General features: G+C 36.9%; 3 protein-coding genes across 4 annotated transcripts; all 3 read left to right on the top strand.

Annotated features, from left to right (window-relative positions):
• Nucleotides 1-740: 740 nt before the first annotated feature.
• On the top strand, nt 741-3372 carry LOC147762945 (uncharacterized). The gene is made up of 2 exons (XM_087007958.1): nt 741-928; nt 3125-3372. Exons 1-2 carry the CDS (start codon nt 871-873, stop codon nt 3370-3372), a joined length of 306 nt encoding a protein of 101 aa, XP_086864084.1. The 5' UTR covers nt 741-870.
• Nucleotides 3373-5353: 1981 nt separating this feature from the next.
• On the top strand, nt 5354-13641 carry LOC106181281 (uncharacterized). Of its 2 annotated transcripts, XM_013565609.2 has the most exons (3): nt 5354-5494; nt 5689-5815; nt 11313-13641. In XM_013565609.2, exon 3 carries the CDS (start codon nt 11494-11496, stop codon nt 12700-12702), a length of 1209 nt encoding a protein of 402 aa, XP_013421063.2. In that variant the 5' UTR covers nt 5354-5494; nt 5689-5815; nt 11313-11493; the 3' UTR covers nt 12703-13641. The 2 variants fall into 2 exon arrangements, with proteins under 2 accessions (XP_013421063.2, XP_086865863.1); XM_087009737.1 differs by lacking the exons at nt 5354-5494; nt 5689-5815 and adding an exon at nt 8215-8431.
• A 747-nt stretch (nt 13642-14388) lies between these two features.
• Nucleotides 14389-16989, top strand: LOC106181252 (large ribosomal subunit protein eL31). The gene is made up of 5 exons (XM_013565579.2): nt 14389-14422; nt 15364-15464; nt 15855-15980; nt 16354-16466; nt 16883-16989. Exons 2-5 carry the CDS (start codon nt 15364-15366, stop codon nt 16912-16914), a joined length of 372 nt encoding a protein of 123 aa, XP_013421033.1. The 5' UTR covers nt 14389-14422; the 3' UTR covers nt 16915-16989.
• The last annotated feature ends 918 nt before the right edge of the window (nt 16990-17907 follow it).

Raw genomic sequence — 17907 nt, 5'->3', positions numbered from 1 at the left:
TTGTAATATACCATATATCTCACTAGACCAGTTATTTATGCACTTATTATGATCTATGATAAAGACCCTTTTCGTTAGTCTTGATGAATCAATTAAAACCAATCTATTCCAGCATCTGAGCATATTCATGCAGCCACCCGCTTGTTTGTATAGGAATGCAACTCGTATCTCCTCGAAGCCCTAGTGTGGGAGCAAACTTATGAACACCTAGAAAATGCCGTATGGCTCTATTTAGTATACTTTCACTGCTTTTAAATAACTTATAACCCCAAACGCTAGACGAATAATTTAACACTGGAGGCACACAAGTATTGAAGAGTTCCGTGTACTGGTATGATTTAAACTTGATGTTTCTGAGACTTTTAGTTTTACTGATAACTGATCCAAGCGCTCTACCCCCCGACTCAGACAACAATTTGTCTCCGGACTCATAGGTTACATGACAATCAAATATAAAGCCTAAATATTTATACTCATTAACATACTCAATTATTCTATTATCTATATTTATTGGTATGTCACACAATCAAGAACCTTTACTTCTAAAGTGCATAATTTTTGATTTCTTATTATTAATTTGCAGTCTCCACTTAATGCAGTAATCATGTAAGGTGTTCATAATGATGTTCATAATGAAGTATGATATCTTCGGACAAAGTCTGTCAACTTTAACATAGAAGTAAATGCGGTCCGCCATGTTGCCCGCATTGTTTTACCCCAAATGCCGGTTGCTAAAAATAAAGTGCCCGGATGACCGACTGTTCCTATAGTTAAGAATGCTTTAACTACGAAACGCATAAGAGACGCCTCTTCATTCGACTCGGGCATCGCTTAGAAGAAGTTGAAATCTGTTTGTGCGCTGTTCTCGAGATGGCTAGTGGTCCTCTTGTTCTCTTGCTACTGTTTGGCATGGGTTTTGTCTTTGGAGGTAACGAACCAATACAACAGTCCATTAAGTTTTTAATTAGTCTCTGATTTAAACTTACGTATGTTTGTGTGTTTTCACGAAATCTAAAATTATCAGCATTGAAAAATACGCAAAGAGCATTTTAAATGGTAAAAATGATAAAATGTTATTAGAGAATATTTTTACCTATGTGGCTTGTTTAAACATTTGAACTATCAAAAGACTTAATATTCATTTTAGAAACGATTTACAGGTAATGTTTAACACTTTGACACAGAGGTAACCTTTTCTGAAATTACTGACCTAATAATTCCAATTCATTTTATTATTTTTTGGGGAGGGGTGGTTGGGTTCATTAATCACGTAAATAAGGCTTCCATAAATCAAAAAGACTGAACAGCATATGCTATCTGCATGAAACAGGCAGTTTTCTATTTAATAATGCACAAAGACCATGAAATTGAACTAAGAGAAAATTCCTTTCAATTGGATATTAGTTATTAAAACCGTAATTTAGATGTACTTTTATCCATCCGATATAAGTAAGACACATCGGTATTTATACAGACTTGACATTTTAATATGGAATATTTTCTCCAAATCACATTTAATCAGTTTTTTCCTATTTTGCTGAATGATAAATGAAAATAAGGATTAAAATCATGTTTTACTTTTGATAATCTGTTCGATGTCATTGTGACATCAGTTCATTAACTGAATTCGCCAGTGAAGCAAACAAAAATGCATTGCCTATTTTAAGTCATACGAAAACCATTGAAAGCGATATTTTGGATCTCCATATTTTCCGAATTATCGTCTTTAAAAGAGTTACACGCCCCAAAAAGGTCCCTCATGTCAGTGTTTAGTCACAGCAATGGTCGCTGTTACGCCGGACCTCATCTTGCTGCCACCAGAGCTTTCAAGCGACAAGGCATTCCTTAGGATTGGTTTTTGGAGTTTTATCTGGAATAAAATTCCAGGCACCGGTTAAAACTTGTCCAATTTGGTTCAGTTTTGTCGTAGGACGTGCAGTCCGTTAATTTGGGGAGTAATGACCTACCCACATGCTCTGTGTGAATCGGTAATCTCATCGTTGTTTCTAAGGTGCCCCCGATCAAATGATGGTCAAGTGGTTCCCAGAGTATTCCTTTATTTGATCTGGTTCAGGTTTTCATCGATGACTTCCATAAGTGTTTTGGCACCACTGTGGTATCTACTCCAAATAGTGACGCTGTCAATGACCCTAGTCACTTAAGATGTGGCACACGCCTTGTCGTAGGCCTCTTCAAGATGTCTGTAAACTCTGTTTTGACCAGTTTAGCTGTATGGGTAAAATCTAACCTCAACAAAGAAAGCCACGCAGTTTCAGTGTTCTACCCACAAACGGACATGGTCCCCAATTCATTAGAGAAACAGACTACGCTGTTTTGCTGTTTACAGGGACTTCCTCAGAGGTCGCCTGATATCCCAACCTGCTGAAACCATTTTGGTGTTTGCTAAGAGCTTTGAAAAACGCGTTTTGGAGACAATTTGCCCCTCATTCAAAACGGACTTATCGTGGTTTTGGTTTAATTGCAGCAGCATATCCTGAAGGACAATGAGTTCTGTACTCTGGTGGTAAGATGTCGATACATTGGGCGTGGTCTCTGTGTAGGTGCATCAGTCTGGGCATAACTCTATAAGATTGTGCAGACCATTCCGTTTGACACAATAATTTGTCTGGCAATGTCTGTCTTTTTCGCGCCATTCTGGCACAGCTTACCAATTTCATAAAACACTGCTTAGCTCATTTTACGCACTGCAAAACCGACCACTTGCATGCAAAATTTCAAATTCTTCGATACAGTAGTTGCCGACATATGGATACTTTTTTGACAGAACCATGCTTCATCAAAGGGAAGCTTTGACCAGCCCAAAGGAGCACTAGCCAATTAAACCACTGCATATTACACAATGTAGCAGTGCAACAGACTTGGTAGTCAGTTAATTGGTAGCGACACACCTGACCTCATACTTCTCCAGTCAGATATCTTATGTGAGATCTGATTTTTTTAAAAAAGAACGCATTTTTACCTAGATATACCTTTAAAACTGAAATATTCCATATTAAATGTCAAGTCTGTATTACAATCCATAAAGAAATGGATTTTTCAAATATTCTCAACAAAACAAAAACCATGATACTTTGACAGTTGGTGTTATTTTTTCCGTATTCAGAGTCCTTGGCTCAACGGTCTACCACAAAAAGGAGAGCATGTGGAAAATTCTTCGATTATGATTTTAATGGCCGCTGTTATTACATTGGTTGGATACCTAAAACTGCGTCTGAGGCAAAATTGATTTGTAAAGCCATGGGGGCAGATCTCGTGGCAATAGAATCATACCAAGAGGACAACTACTTGTCCCTGCAGCTCGAAGGTTTTAATGTACGTTGTTTTAAATGTGCCATCACTCCATTGCAATAGGTACAGAGAGTACGTCGCTAAATTCGTCTTACATTGATATTTATTTGTACTGTTATTTGTATTGAACATTCACCCGTACTGCCTGTTTTTTAATTTCATTGTTGGTACATGTACATGTAACTACAATGAACAACAAAAGCTTTAGTAATAAAATGCATCATTTAATATATCATACAAATCAGAGAAGTGCAGCTCCGTATTCCTTTTTTTTTTCAGATTAATTGTGCATGGACCAGCGGTCACCAGGTGTCACCAAACAGTAATCACCACTGGATATGGGAATCTACTGGGAAGCCCATAGATACCTACACACGGTGGGCACCAAACGAGCCAACACACACATCCTCCGAGTTTTGTTTGTGTATGCATGAATCATTCAAATTTGGATGGGTTGATACTTCATGTGAATCCAAAGAATCATTTGTGTGCGAAAAAAGTGCGAAATGAGAACGATAAATTTCGATTTCAGGAAAGACAACTTTATGAATTAAACTTGAGGAACTAATGTTCAATTGTGTATTCAGATTAAAGCACTTTGCCAATAAAGACTAAGGTCTAAAAAAAACAACTCATTTTAGTAATGTTCCTTTTATTATTTTTGTAAATATATAATTCCCCGGGAAATAATTTGCCGTGCCTTGTGAGATAATCTAAATTGTGTGCTGTAATTTTGTATCGGTTTTTGAGTGGAAAAAAAAATTGTCGGCATTCTATTCAATATAAAATATATGAAACCTTTCGATTCACCAATGGCGGATTAGAAATACTAAATACGCCATTTATTTCAGTAATACAATATACTTTTTTGCAAAGTTTAAAATGTAAGTAAACATTTGGCTATTGTTTACCCTTCAATATAATTTGCTGGTTATCGAACGCGCGTCTGCAACTCTGCAACTCAAAAAGTTATAGGTTATGAAGAAATGTTGTTGTAGCATATTTTCATTTCTTCATTTCACGAATAGTTAATACAGCACCTAGTATCACAGACCTTTATGTGGGCCATACTTATTGACTGAAACCACGAGGCCCCTAAATTTAATTCCATGCTTATTCTGCCTGTTTTCTGTGTTATGTATAAGATCTCATCAGAAAAATATTTTGCCGAACCTGAGGAATAATGCAAATGTTGTTGTTGTTGTTTGGATTTTCCGACTGAATGAAGAAAAAATCAAGTACATTACACCTACACTGTACGTAATTTTCACGTCAACGAAATATTAGCACGTATGCCGTGTCTGAAACGGTTGTATTATAAAAGGTTTCCATTTTGTCAACATAGCATGCTTAATGTGTTGCAGAAAAAATGTCAGTACACCAGCATCAGATTTATGATAAATATTCACATACTGTTTTTTTTTTTTTTTTTTTTTTTTGCAATGTTTTAAAAACTTTTGATATTGAAAAGGGGAAATATTTTATAGTCTTCACTGAGATGATTTGTTTTACAAGTATGTTTTCTATTAGTTTTCTTTTTTTTCTCCTGTTTTTCTTGGTTTTATTTATTATTTTACGCCATACAAGAAAACATGAAGCAAAGTACTTGTTTGCCTTCTGATCTTGACAAATGTGACTGGAAAACGCACATAAAATACTGCGTCTCATTGTTGGATAGGCAGACGAGGGACATCTTTTTTTACCTTCAGAAATTGAGTGGATGTGACAGCAGCTCACCTGTTACATTTGAGCACAGCTATACACATATAGCACAATTACCAGCCCCCAAAGCTGTATTTTGAATTCGACATCAAACGAAATTAGTAAAGGAATGCATTTTTCTACGATGATGTGTGTGCGCGTTTGTAGGAGTATGCTTGCCAGTTTTCAAATTGGAAAAAAATGTGAATACAATTTTTCAAAGAATGAAAAATACCCCGGTTCTCTTATCGATGTTGGACATCAAAACAAGGGGGGGGGGGGCTGTTTTTATCCCCCCCCCCCCCCAAATCCCGTGTTTATCATCAGAGCGAGTCAAATAAAAGCCAAGTCCAATTCATTTGTCTGCATTAAAAAAGGAGCCGAATTAGGAAAACAGAGCAAGAGAATAGTAACGCCAACCAGTCACCTTTGAAAGCTTACGACGCGAGACTGTATAGGGGAATTTAACCCCATCTCTCTAACGGTAAGTGGTTAGGCGGTTTTAGGTTCCATTATTATATCATTTTTACGGTCTTGAAATAGCATTGGTATATTTTAATAATTTTGATCAATGATAATTTTCAAAAAATCTATTTTCATTTTCAGGCCAATTTCTCTCAGCAATTTTATATATTTTTATTATACTGTATAACCTCTAACCGTTTCCGATTACACCAGTCTGTTATGAGGTGTAGGTAGCAGATGTTACTGGGTTGAAAAGGAAATGGATAGGTTGGACGGCCCTGCGTCATTCGTACCTTCTTAAGGAGCATTGTAAATGGTCACATCTTTAAAAGCTGTTCAGGTATGTATTACCATAGAAACAAAATACAAACAATAATAATGACAATTTAATGACCACGAAGGAAGGAGCAAGGCACGACATGTGACTTAGGGTTTGCTTTTGTCGATTATATTTTCAATTTTAAAGTTAAAAGAAACTTTATTTTCCGTGTTTCCACTTAATGATTATTGAGTTTTGGCTGCATGTCTTGATTGACGGGTTGATGTAAGACCCCCAAGGATATATGTGGGCACGTATCATTAACTGTACGTTGAGATCGCGAACCCACAGTTCCACAACGGCTCGGGCAACATAGAGCAAAAGAAAGCGTAAGTAAACCTCTGAACTTTTTAAGCTGGGACAATATTTTCTTTTAGGTGCCAACGTGATATTTTTACCCTACGGAAATAGCTATAAATATTTCGAGGCAAACATGCAAAGCGCGACTTTAGTATGGTAGATAAAGTTATGTAAACTTGCGGCACCGACTCTGTACACTGTGATGTCACGCTCTTTGATACGCGCAACGATTATCTTAAATTAAACCCATAGATTTGGTGCTGCTTTCTTACAGTTGATTTAACAGAATAGCATATGGTATTCAATAAGATTTAATTTAAAAGCCTTTACTTTATGCACCGCTTTGTTGGCAAAGATGTCAACGTTTGCCGACCTTCTAGGATTTCAAAGTCGTACGAATTTAACACCCGAAAACATGATGGAAAAAACAAAAGATTATATCACGTTTCAAGATTCTATATGTTAGTTTTCGTCTATAATGTGCGAAACATTGATCGCGATAATGAAAACTCAACTACCTAACCGCATGTCTTCAGACTATATTGCATTATTGTATTTTAATGGAATCAGAGGCATGGTGTTTTAATTCTGAAAAATTCTTTGAACAACATTCCCCCATCAAATTACTCTTTGTTGTTAGGATGGCTGACTCCAAGTTCTACGGATTTCGGACCAAACTTTTGGTTGAGAGCTAATGGGACATATAATAATAGTTGTGTTGAAATTGTTTGTGTGCGGTTAGCAGCTTATCATTTGCTATGATGTTTAGTAAATGAAATATGAAATATACACCAATGCCTATAAAAGCACTGAGTCAAATACCTGTGTATTACTTATGAAAGTGCACGCATGTTTTACTTTTTTCAAGTAAATTATTTGCAACGATGAGTTTTATTTCTTCTTTTCTTGGAGACCTTTCTTCTGGTCAGTTTGAAGACACGCGAACCTCTCGATACTTGGACAGTATATTTGAATATAAATTAAACAGAAGCAAGTTTGCATACACTTTCAAATATTTAACAAGCTGAGAAATACAAACAATATCTCCACTCATCTGCGTCGATTTAAACCCTGCGGCGACATTTCTTAAATATTTAATTAGATTTTATGACATTGGAAGTATTTAGGAAGGAATCTAAGACGGTAAAACAACTACACGCTATGTGTTTAAACAAACCTTCCTGTTATCGCTAATTTGAAACACCTTGGACTTTTCGAACCTTTAATAAAACTCGTTAATTTAATTTGAAAACAGATCCAGCGACAGGTGCCAGCTTTCCCTGTCTTCTAACTGTAGGCACAAGTATCAAATTTAAAAATTACACCATTTAAATGTCCGAGTAAAAGCACAGCAAAATTACGATATGGTATGGGTAACATCAAGGTGCCGTACTCTTTTATGACGGGTTGAAAACCGTGATTAAAGAAAATGACACGAGACAGCGATCGATGTCATCTTTTACCTTATTTGCGGTGCAATTTTAATGACAGTGTTGCAATATTGACATCAAACATTTGCATTTTACATTCAGTCCTTCATCGAAGCTATGTGCTGCAAAATCAATGCTAGACACTTCAGCAAAAATTGATATTTTTAGATGGAAAACAAAAAGTGCGTATAATGTTAATTGTTAGAGTGTTTGTTTAACGGAAATTGGACGTGTATATTATTTGAATTTTTAGCTGAAAGGCGACAGAAAATCGTTTCACTCCGACTTATCGTCTGGGTATACTAATGTTCACTTGTATATGGCGTGTTCATAACCGTGCTAATTTAAAACAGAATTAACTCAGATGACGTTCCACCAGATGACCACGCCCCCATCGCTCCTATAATTTTTAAAACATTTGGTGTGATTTGGAGACTTATGTCATGTATAACGCTAAAACAAGTGTGTGTGTGTGTGTGTGTGTGTGTGTGTGTGTGTGTGTGTGTGTGTGAAACGGAACGCTCGACAAGGATTATTTTAAGAGTAAAATAACTCAGCCACTGGTACGTGAAAGATCGATTGTGACGTCAGATACTTCTTAAAACCACTGTAAGTCCGACAACTAAGTGGCCCATAGCGAATTTCAAACATTATCAGGTCTAAGTTAGTCCTGTTATGCACGCAGCCGTAGCTTTGAAGTGCTGGGAATGCCGTCCACCGGCCCGCCCATGCAACTACACTAGATTGAGTTCAGCGACGATATAATCCTAGTGATAAAGCGTGAAACCTTGAGGAAATAGACAGAAGCAAATAAAATTAGTCATGTGGGATGAGGACGATGCGGACTGTCGGATGGTATGCATTTCAGTGTTTTGCCGTGTTATCAACAACCTTTGGTGATGACAAGGTAAATGATGTATAGAAAAAGATGTGTGGAATCTCATATTTTAAAAAAAGTTGCACTAGCAAAATATTAATAATAGTAAATAACGAAAATTTTATGATGATGTATTACTGAAAAATTGACAAAATGTCCTTTAAAAATTGGAACTTGTACAGTTAAATCTTGAGTAGATAAATGTTTTATTCGTTAAAAGAGCCTAGAAGTTAGTATAAGGTAGTATAGAGAGTAAGGTTAAAAGACTCTAAATGGTGCTCTCTGATATTTTACCTGTGCACCTCTCTTTGAAAAAAAAAAAGAACAAGGAAACAAACGAGAACATAAAACCACTTGTTAGCGATGAATGCCAATTTTAATAACCGTATTATATAAAATAACAAAATATGAAGTTTACTTAAACGGAGTTACTTTTTGTAATACACAAAAACACAAGACCCTTGTTTCACGGCTCAGCAATCATTTTTACTCAAGTGGACTTAAAGCTACACAAAGCATGGACGGAATGTAAGGTGATGATCTCTTTGTTTTCGAAACTTTTTTTTTCTGAATGAAAAGTAACGACAAAGTTAATGCGTAAGAACCCCCCAAGGCTCCTTCAGGTAGATGTTTTGAAAATGGTAGAGAGAAATATTCATCTGTTTTGTTGATGTTTACCTGTAGAAACTTTGTTGTTGTTTTTTAATTTTTTTGTGCGTCAGAGTTTTTCCCAGTCTATGATTAAGTTTCAATCATTCAATCCTCCCCCCCCTCCAAAAAGATCAATCAAATATATTTTTTCCGTGACAGATAGAGATAATATGGTGTAATTTTAGACTGCTTCAATGATACTTGCCTCTGCACTCTTGAAAATCGGAACAGTAATGAAACCGCGCAGATAGGCCACAAGCAAGAACAGATAGGCCACAGATATATTTTTCCTGTATGCGGATAAAAACGCCAAGTTTAAGTTACAATTGACAGGCCTTTATGTATTTTACTCAACGCCAGGGGAGGCGTGTCATTCAATTAAGCTGATTGAACTCAGCAAGAGTCCCCACAGAGTAGACTGGTGGTGTCTGTGTGAAATCAAGTAGTATATATACAACATGCTGGGGTCAACATACAGAAAATGATAAGTTTTGAAGTTTATTTATTTTATTATAAAAGATTGCGATTATGATGATTGAGTGTCATATAGATGCCAAAATCTCGTAGTGAGTATAACGTACACGATTATGTCGACATGGTATAGTCATTATGTAAAGTGAACGCCGCAATCTTAGAGTTCCAGCAAAATTAAAGTGGAAAAAAGACGGAAAATGACTTTTTTACCCTTCCTTCGGATTGTGGTAAAAAAAAACTTTCAGGAACCACTCCATTTGTTTTACTCATTAAATGTTATGATCCGAAACGCACGGTGCTATGTAACTTATCGGCTTTTGATTCTTCAGATTTGTCAATTGTAATTTTGGCTGTCGGTCTCTACTGAAAAAAACAAAAAATCGATGCCTTCAACAAAAGTCGACAATTATAAAAGATCTCATAGTAAATAAAAGATAAGCCTTATTCTTGTATTACACGCCCTATTAAGGCTTAAAGAAAGGAATGACTCATATCGATGGTTTTAAAAATCTTTATCAGATAATCAATAGGTATTTCATAACATTTTAGTACTCAATCAGTGTTTGGCGAAATCTGCGTGTTTCGTGCTTACATTTTGACCTATTTCGTTACAAGACGTGACTCCCAGGGCGTAATGTCAGCGAAATGTCGGTATTTGCTTAATTGGTATTTGGAGTGACAGCATCCACCTTACAATGCTATAGGCTGATACAATAATATCGCACTCTGCCATTATATCCGCAAGGGTGCAATTAAAGTTCTCAAATTTTTGCCACCTTTTTCAGATCAATGGGCAATAAAAGCAAAAGCATGTGGCGTATTGGTATTCTTTTGACCATTGTGTAACTCAATACCCAATAAAGTAGCAATTATACCATGGAAAAATTAGCTTTATTACCAGTTAAGTCGCCGTGACATTACACAATAATAACGCACAATATCCTTCCGATCTAATGGTAGATTGGGTTGGTTGACCTAAGTCTAGCTAAAAGTGGCAGTAATCATTTTTCTTATTCTCAATCGATAATCAACCAGACGTGACGAGGTGTGGCAAATGTGCAGTATCTTAGACCAAGGCACGGAATATATTGGTTTCACTTAATTTTCCAATAAATACGTGATTAAATGTTACTGCTTATTAAAAATTATACGATGCACTGCAGTGTTATTTCTATCTCCCAAATTTCTGATTGGTCGAGCTGAAATTATTTCGAAAGCTCTACGTGTCCGTGAAGTTTTCCTTTAGGTACTTATTATTTTTCATTTTAAAGGAGAGAGAGAGAAAGAGATTTTATTGCTTTGGCAATGGATTTGTACACGTAACACAAGTTATAGTTTAACCTTTCGAAACCTTCTTAAACATTCATTAGTTTTATCATTTCAACCGATATTATTCTAAGCACCTGCGACAGCTCGCTACCATGGCGATCAATATCGGACAAGTAATTCATTAATTACTCAAGGACCGATAAGATTGACATTTGCAAACCAAATCCTACATTCCGGCTGACCCGAAAAGATTGCAGCATTTGATCAACTCCAATAAAATCGCTCTTGAGCTGTTTGCTTTGGCCTTGATATTAAATAAATGCTTTTCTTCATCGCCGACTTAGGTGTGTGTATAGTTGCAAATGCTCCCGTAACCAAAATCATGCATTGAGTGCTTGCCATTCACTAATTCTATCTATAAACACCTGTTATTAGAAGCGGTGTTGATTTAGCGGAGTTACTTGTATTTATAACCATGCCCGAGACTATTCTTATAACATTTACGCTTTTGTTGCAGGTGTTTTGGGAAGCCTTACAATTACATTATCAAATTGAGCAGATTGGGTTTTATAAAGTAGAGAACAGCTGCAAGGGAGGAATATCGGTTGTGGACTATTCAGCACGTAGTTTATGTTGCAGTTATGTCTTCGTAACAAGAAACGGGGATTGACATTAGGAAAATCAATCGAGAATCAACAATGATGGCTGGAATAGTCAACACAGAGACTAAAGGCGGATGCCTGGCCAAGAAAGCTTCCGTTTACACAGCACAGGAAAGATTAGGAAGCGCAGCATACGGCGGTGTAATTCGAGCGGCTCGGAATGCCGTTACGCAGGACAATATCACTACAGTTTACCTGCCTGCTCAGCCGACTAATGTTGGTAGTAAAATCGACAGCAGCGTTCTCAGGAAACGCACTGTGCACACAGAAGATATAGGCACCGGGTATATCAAACACGTCATAAGGAAGGAACACGGAAAGGCTCAGAACTGGGAGAAAAGAATAGATGTTACGTTTACTAAATGTGAAACGCCCGAGTCACCTGTCGACTCGCAGTCGGAATGTGACGGAGGGGGTTGCGGAGAGGAGGACCGATTTTCCACGCGCAGTTGTGGCGCGTGTAAACTGAACAGGAGATCTGCCGATACACCTTTTCTACGGAGAGTGAAAAGTGCAAACTCTGACTTCAGTCGGTACTCTTTAGCGGAGAGTTATCCTCCGCCAACACTACAGAGAACAGTTATAATGGAGAACAACGGTCGCACGCCGCAGAATATGAAGAAAAAACTTATCAGCACGGAAAGTACGCGAATCTGCAGCCTAAACTCTGGTAATGCCAGAAAATCAAGTTTAGGTGACCTTGAGGTGTCTCGATCGAAGCAAATGTTACTGAGGCGCAATCAGACAGAAATGGATGTTCGGGTGCCTAGAAAGGGTTCTTATGAGGATGTTTCTGTGGCCACAAGAAGGCGCCGCCACAGTGCTCACGAAAACAGCCATAGCTTGCTCCCAAGACGAGAGGCAGATTGCGACTCGATAAAACTGTCAGTTAGGGCTCTGAATACTCGGAGGGACTCCAAAGACGCTAACGGTAAACTATCACCGCGATCAGGAGTCAACAGGCATCAAGGAAACGGGAAAAATGACCCGTTAAACGCACCTGAAGATACCGAAACTCTGTCGTCTGCTAGGCCGCATAGCGCAAGGCCAAACTTGGAAAATGGAGACGACAATGCACCAAATTCATGGACAGTTGAAAAATGCCAGAAATGGATGGAAACTTTACCAGAGAAATTCTCAGGACTAAATAACATCCTCCTTCCACCAATAGATCATGACACTGAGACGTCTTCCTTCGATTTACCGCCCCCTGGCGGGGGATTGGATGAGAATGGAGTTGGATAGTTATCATAAAAGTCAACTGTTATCTAATAATTTGGATTATTTCCTCTTGAGATTTGATGCATCGTATATAGAATTTGACTTCGAATTGGAATTCATTTTCGTACATACTAAAATACTTCGACAAAAAAAGAATACTTGGTACAATTTTCTAGTCAGCTCAACGTTCAGAACAAAGTCCCACATGCGAGACGTTCTCGGATGAAGATAAAGTAAACATATTTACTGAAGTGGCTTCTCCTGATGTGAATGTTAGAAACATGATCATTTGGTTACCAACTTGTGAGCTCTTCTTCTAAGGCTTAGGCCAAAACAGCCATCAGTCACGCGATATTGATGCTGCCATTAATAGGAAAATCCTTCGGTGCTACGTTTTACAGTGGTAGTGAATTATTTATTCCATTATTTGTGTATATATTTTTTTTTTATGTAACGCACATGTTTATACTGATATAACAGTCAGTTATACCAAAGATTTCCCTTTTTGTAGATTACCAACAAACATTCGGATACTCTTTTGAATTATTTATTTATTTATTTATTTATTTATTTATTTATTGCATGTTTTCGTAATTGCAGGCGGTCGTAGATTTTTTTAAATCGTGCCTTTTAATCACAGTTTTATATGCACAAGGGATTTTCTTTTATATGTGTGAACAAATGCCATAACTGTTTCTAAAAGTCAACTTAAATTTTCCTCTATTCTCTGACGAATTTCAACACAATGGTAGATGAACATGTGTACAATACTTGTGCTCAAAAAAGATGCTCCATAACATTTAATTCTGAGCATGCTTTACTTTGATATACAAGTGACTGTACTGATTTTATTATAAAGTGAGCCATGGTTTTTGAAACACTAGGCTATTCTTGATATTTTCATATAGCGTCGTCAAAAATATTTTCATACAACTTGTATAATAAAATAAACAGTATATCATCTGTGAGAGTTAGTTTGCAATAGATAATGTTTACTTTGGTCGCGCTTGAATTGCAGTGCATATCATATTTTGATTGTTTTAGTGTGACGTTTTCTGTATGTTTTCTTGATAGTGTAGGCAACTGAACATGCTCGGATCATGTGAATATTTCCAATTTAAGCCATGAATTTTTTATTTGTGATTTTCAATTTAATGGCCCAATGCAATTTTTAAATCTAGATAGCATACACTGTAGCTTACATCTAATTTTAAAAGTATGTGTTAATCAATCACCTTTCTGTTAGTCTTTGCTGTGAGCTGCTAAGCACTGATTAGGGGTGGGAGTGCGGGTTGCACGTGAATCGAACCGTCTTTCCGAAAAGGTCCACTCTATATTAAAAGTTGATTTACGTTCTTTGACAACAGGTAGGCTAATTTTTGCAGTTAGTGAGTAGGCCTACATGTAGATATGCCTGATACGTCCCCCCCCCCCCCTTAGGTTAAAACGACAACAAATACATCCTCAAGATAAGGAACAACAAATTTGTGATACCGGCTGAATGTTGCCTAATGGCGTTGAATTATTTAGTCACTTATATACCTAAATTTCGGCGGTTTTAAGGTCTCTAATCCAATTGTTTAACCTAATTCTTATCGGCTTAGTAAGGTGGAGGATTTCCCCGTTGTCCTGAATGTGTTAGTAGAGATCAAATAGCCCCAGCTTTTGGATGTGTTAGATGCTCCGCTTTTTCATTCTTACCCACAATTCCATATACTTCCTCTTTCATCCTCCATCTTGAAAAGTAAGTCACTTGGGTAACATGCCTTCAAAATCCGATGCCATCTGGCCCCTTCAGAACGTTTTAAAGTCATTTATGATTGATTCGATTAAAGCTATATAACATGTGTATCGTTTGAACTAGCTATTTAAAGATTTACACCCCACGACATATGAAAAGATGCTACGTCCATCTGGAGGTACTACGTTCAGGGACGAGTATTTTCTAGTGGCAGATCCTTTCGTGAAGACTTCCTGATTTTACCCCAGAATGATACACTATAACTCATCGTTTCTGTTAACATTTATATATTTTGAACAACAAGGATCTTTGTTTAGTTTTTAGTGAAGGATTAATGCCAGTGCAAGCTCAAAGCTTTATTAGACGTCCCGTGCAGCCTTGCCTGCCTTTGTATCTGTATCTGTCCATATACGTCTAAAGAAACCACTACTTGTGAATGGAAATGTCCCAGTCCTATTTTTATCTTTCAAAGCTACGCAACCTTGACAGAATCATTAGTTTCAATGTTGGTTAAGTAATGTAGCACATGTGAAATAGGCCTGTCTGACTAGAAGAGCTAGCTCCACATCTGAGTGCATAAGTTTGTCGTAAGCCACCTATTTTTCTCCATCATGTTGAATCCAGATCCAGGTTTTCCTAAATGTATTTATCTTACCCACTGCCAGGGTTCGTCTAATCAAGATTTATAGACTCTAACCACCTCCACCCCCCTTTCCCAACATGTCCACAGTGGATTGAATGCCCCCTTCTGAAATTTATCAAAATGGTCTTGCACAAAGCTTGTTCTTAATATTTTAATAAGTTGATTAAAAAATTTATTGTCTTGCCTTTTTGCTAACAAGGACCACTACTGTATCCTAGTGCAGCAACTTGGTACAATGTGTGGAACTTGTTATCATCATCCCATATTCTGTATTAATGGATGTTAAACTGTGTTCTTTCAGATGGCACCCGCCAAGAAGGGCGAGAAGAAGAAGAAGTCGGCCATAAGTGAGGTGGTCACTCGTGAATACACAGTCAATGTCCACAAAAGGATCCATGGCATGTGAGTGATTGGTGTTTGTCCATTGTTGTATCAGAACCAAAATTGTAATTTGAAAACAAGAGATTACCGTTACGGTTTAATTTTAAAGCTGTGCATTTGATGTTTGATTGCCCATTTCCTGCAAGAATTGGATGTATAGAATGCTGCTTCAAGATCTCGTTGGTAAAAATACAGAAGATGCAGCTTCAGTGTATGGAAGTAAAAAATGATATGTCATAATTGAATTTGTATATATTAAACTTAAACAGAGATGGGAGAGGGTATAATTATTTGCCCTTCAACCTGAATAAATTGATGCTGTAATCGATCTAAGCCATCATGTAGTTCAGTTTCACTTTATCGTAGACCTCCAGTTTTACATAATCTTGATTGCTTTCTTTCATATCACAGTGGATTCAAGAGGAGAGCCCCACGTGCTGTCAAGGAGATCCGTAAGTTTGCTGAAAAAATGATGGGCACCCCAGATGTCCGAATTGACACCAGACTCAACAAACACATCTGGTCCAAAGGAGTCAGGTGAGCTGCTTTGTGTTTTATGCAGCCTTGTTATTATCTCAGTGTGATAATTTCTTTATAATTTTTTTTTTTTTTTTTTTTTACTTTGTCTTTTGGTACCAGGGCCACGAATGTAATGGCTTAAAGCAGAAACAGTGCTTGATGAAATTCATTAGTCTGGTAATGAATATATTGTGTTCAGTGTGTTGTTATTGTATTATTTCACGGACAGTTCCTGCGTTTTCTTTATCCTGTCGGACAGTTGAAAAGTTTAAGCAGCACATGGATTATTTACTTAAAGGTTTTAGGGAAGGTGATGTTTTGATGCACGCAGGTGTTGGTTATGAACTGTAAATTATAGAAATAAACTAGATGAGTAATTTTTATGTTCCAGAAATGTCCCCTACAGAGTACGTGTGCGATTGGCCAGGAAAAGAAATGAAGATGAAGATTCCCCACACAAGCTCTACACTCTGGTTACATATGTACCAGTAGCTAGCTTCAAAGGTGTGTATATAAAATAATACATTTATATTTTGAATCGAAACTTGAAAGAAATCTTTTTCTTAAAGAACATAGATTTCCTGCTTGAAGTAAAAATATAATGATAATCTGCATTGTTTTAAATAAAGTTGCTTTTTCTTTTCTTTTGATATCTGCAGCTTGGATAGGGGAATATTTTATGACAAAAATGACGTTAAGGTTTATAAAAAGGCCGTTGTATATATGTTTGATTGAAAAATTTCCAGTGACGTTTGAGATTGTCCTTGCCTTGTCAGAAATGTGGGAAAGATGATAGCTTGAAAGTGAGAATAAATTTTATGGTAGCACTGTGGTAGCTTTGTCTTTAAATTTTTAATGAACCACTTTGTATGAAAAAATATTCATTCCTCATTCTTAAAATTTTTTCCTTTTCTTTTCAGGTTTATCCACAGTAAACGTTGATGGAGAATAAAATGGACATTACTATCTAAGAACATTGAAAATACTGTAAAAAATACAAACAAAATAAACCGCCTTTAAATGGAAATCAGTCATTGTTGGTTTATGCCGCGCTGTGGAAGTGCGACAGATTATGATAGGTTATAATGATTCCAGGCTGCCACGTTGCCCTTAACCAAGCTCTGTGGTGAGCTTGTCCGTTTAAAGTTGTAAAGAAAGCGTGATTAAAAAGTGTGCTATCTGCATTTGAAATGCCTCGAAGTCCCGTTTTCGTTGCCTTAACATACAAAGTAACTATCTATTCCCCCCCAATTCAGATCTTAAAACCACATCTCCCCCTCCCCCCTTTCAAATAAAAGTAATATTTCTATTTATTCTGAAATGTACAAGAAACGGTGGCCCAAATGACTGATAGTGTAGAATTAAGTTATTCAATTAGGACTGTTATAAAAAACATTGAATCAAGCGCAAGAACGGGCTGAGCAATACTTTGTGTGCTGGAAAATTTGTTTTTCTTTCGAGAAAAAATAAGATCCGGCGAGAAAAACCGGACAGAATACATTAAATTTTATGACCACCAGCATGATATCTTACTTATCAGGCAAAAATGTTTTAAGACCCAGCATCAGCTCTTGCTTATACTGCACAGGCACAAATGCTTCGTAATACTCCATAATCATAAGTGTTTCCCGTCCGTAGTGGGTTCTGAAAATGAGTTTGCGTCTTTATGTGTTAAGAGTGCGTTTGATTTCACCTCTTGCGTATTAAAAAAAAAGAAAACAAGACTGAAAATTTCAACTTCAGTACTGAGGGCGAGATCACAGTTCTATGCCTTAACGTTTCGCTCAAAGAATATGTACGCGATCGCTCCTCAAAATGCGGTAGTTGAGATTAGGTTTAAAAAGGGAGACCAAGAACATCATTTGGTTTTTTGTCCATTTAAAATATATACCCCCATGACTTACCTTCTTTATTTAACAAATGAATATAAGTTTATATTGTCATT

Source organism: Lingula anatina, chromosome 3 (assembly GCF_051362555.1).
Source record: "Lingula anatina isolate TDL-2025a chromosome 3, LinAna3.0, whole genome shotgun sequence".
NCBI lineage: Eukaryota > Metazoa > Brachiopoda > Lingulata > Lingulida > Lingulidae > Lingula > Lingula anatina.
Note: the sequence above shows the minus strand (reverse complement) of the source record. Positions and strands in the feature narration are given on the sequence as shown.

What these genes read in the sequence shown, in the direction of transcription:
- LOC147762945 (XM_087007958.1), top strand. Translation starts at nt 871, where the DNA reads ATGGCTAGTGGTCCTCTTGTTCTCTTGCTACTGTTTGGCATGGGTTTT. An exon ending in CATGGGTTTTGTCTTTGGAG is followed by an intron (nt 929 to 3,124) that starts GTAACGAACCAA and finishes TTCCGTATTCAG; the next exon opens with AGTCCTTGGCTCAACGGTCT.
- LOC106181281 (XM_013565609.2), top strand. Translation starts at nt 11,494, where the DNA reads ATGATGGCTGGAATAGTCAACACAGAGACTAAAGGCGGATGCCTGGCC.
- LOC106181252 (XM_013565579.2), top strand. Translation starts at nt 15,364, where the DNA reads ATGGCACCCGCCAAGAAGGGCGAGAAGAAGAAGAAGTCGGCCATAAGT. An exon ending in CACAAAAGGATCCATGGCAT is followed by an intron (nt 15,465 to 15,854) that starts GTGAGTGATTGG and finishes TTCATATCACAG; the next exon opens with TGGATTCAAGAGGAGAGCCC. An exon ending in ACCAGTAGCTAGCTTCAAAG is followed by an intron (nt 16,467 to 16,882) that starts GTGTGTATATAA and finishes TTTTCTTTTCAG; the next exon opens with GTTTATCCACAGTAAACGTT.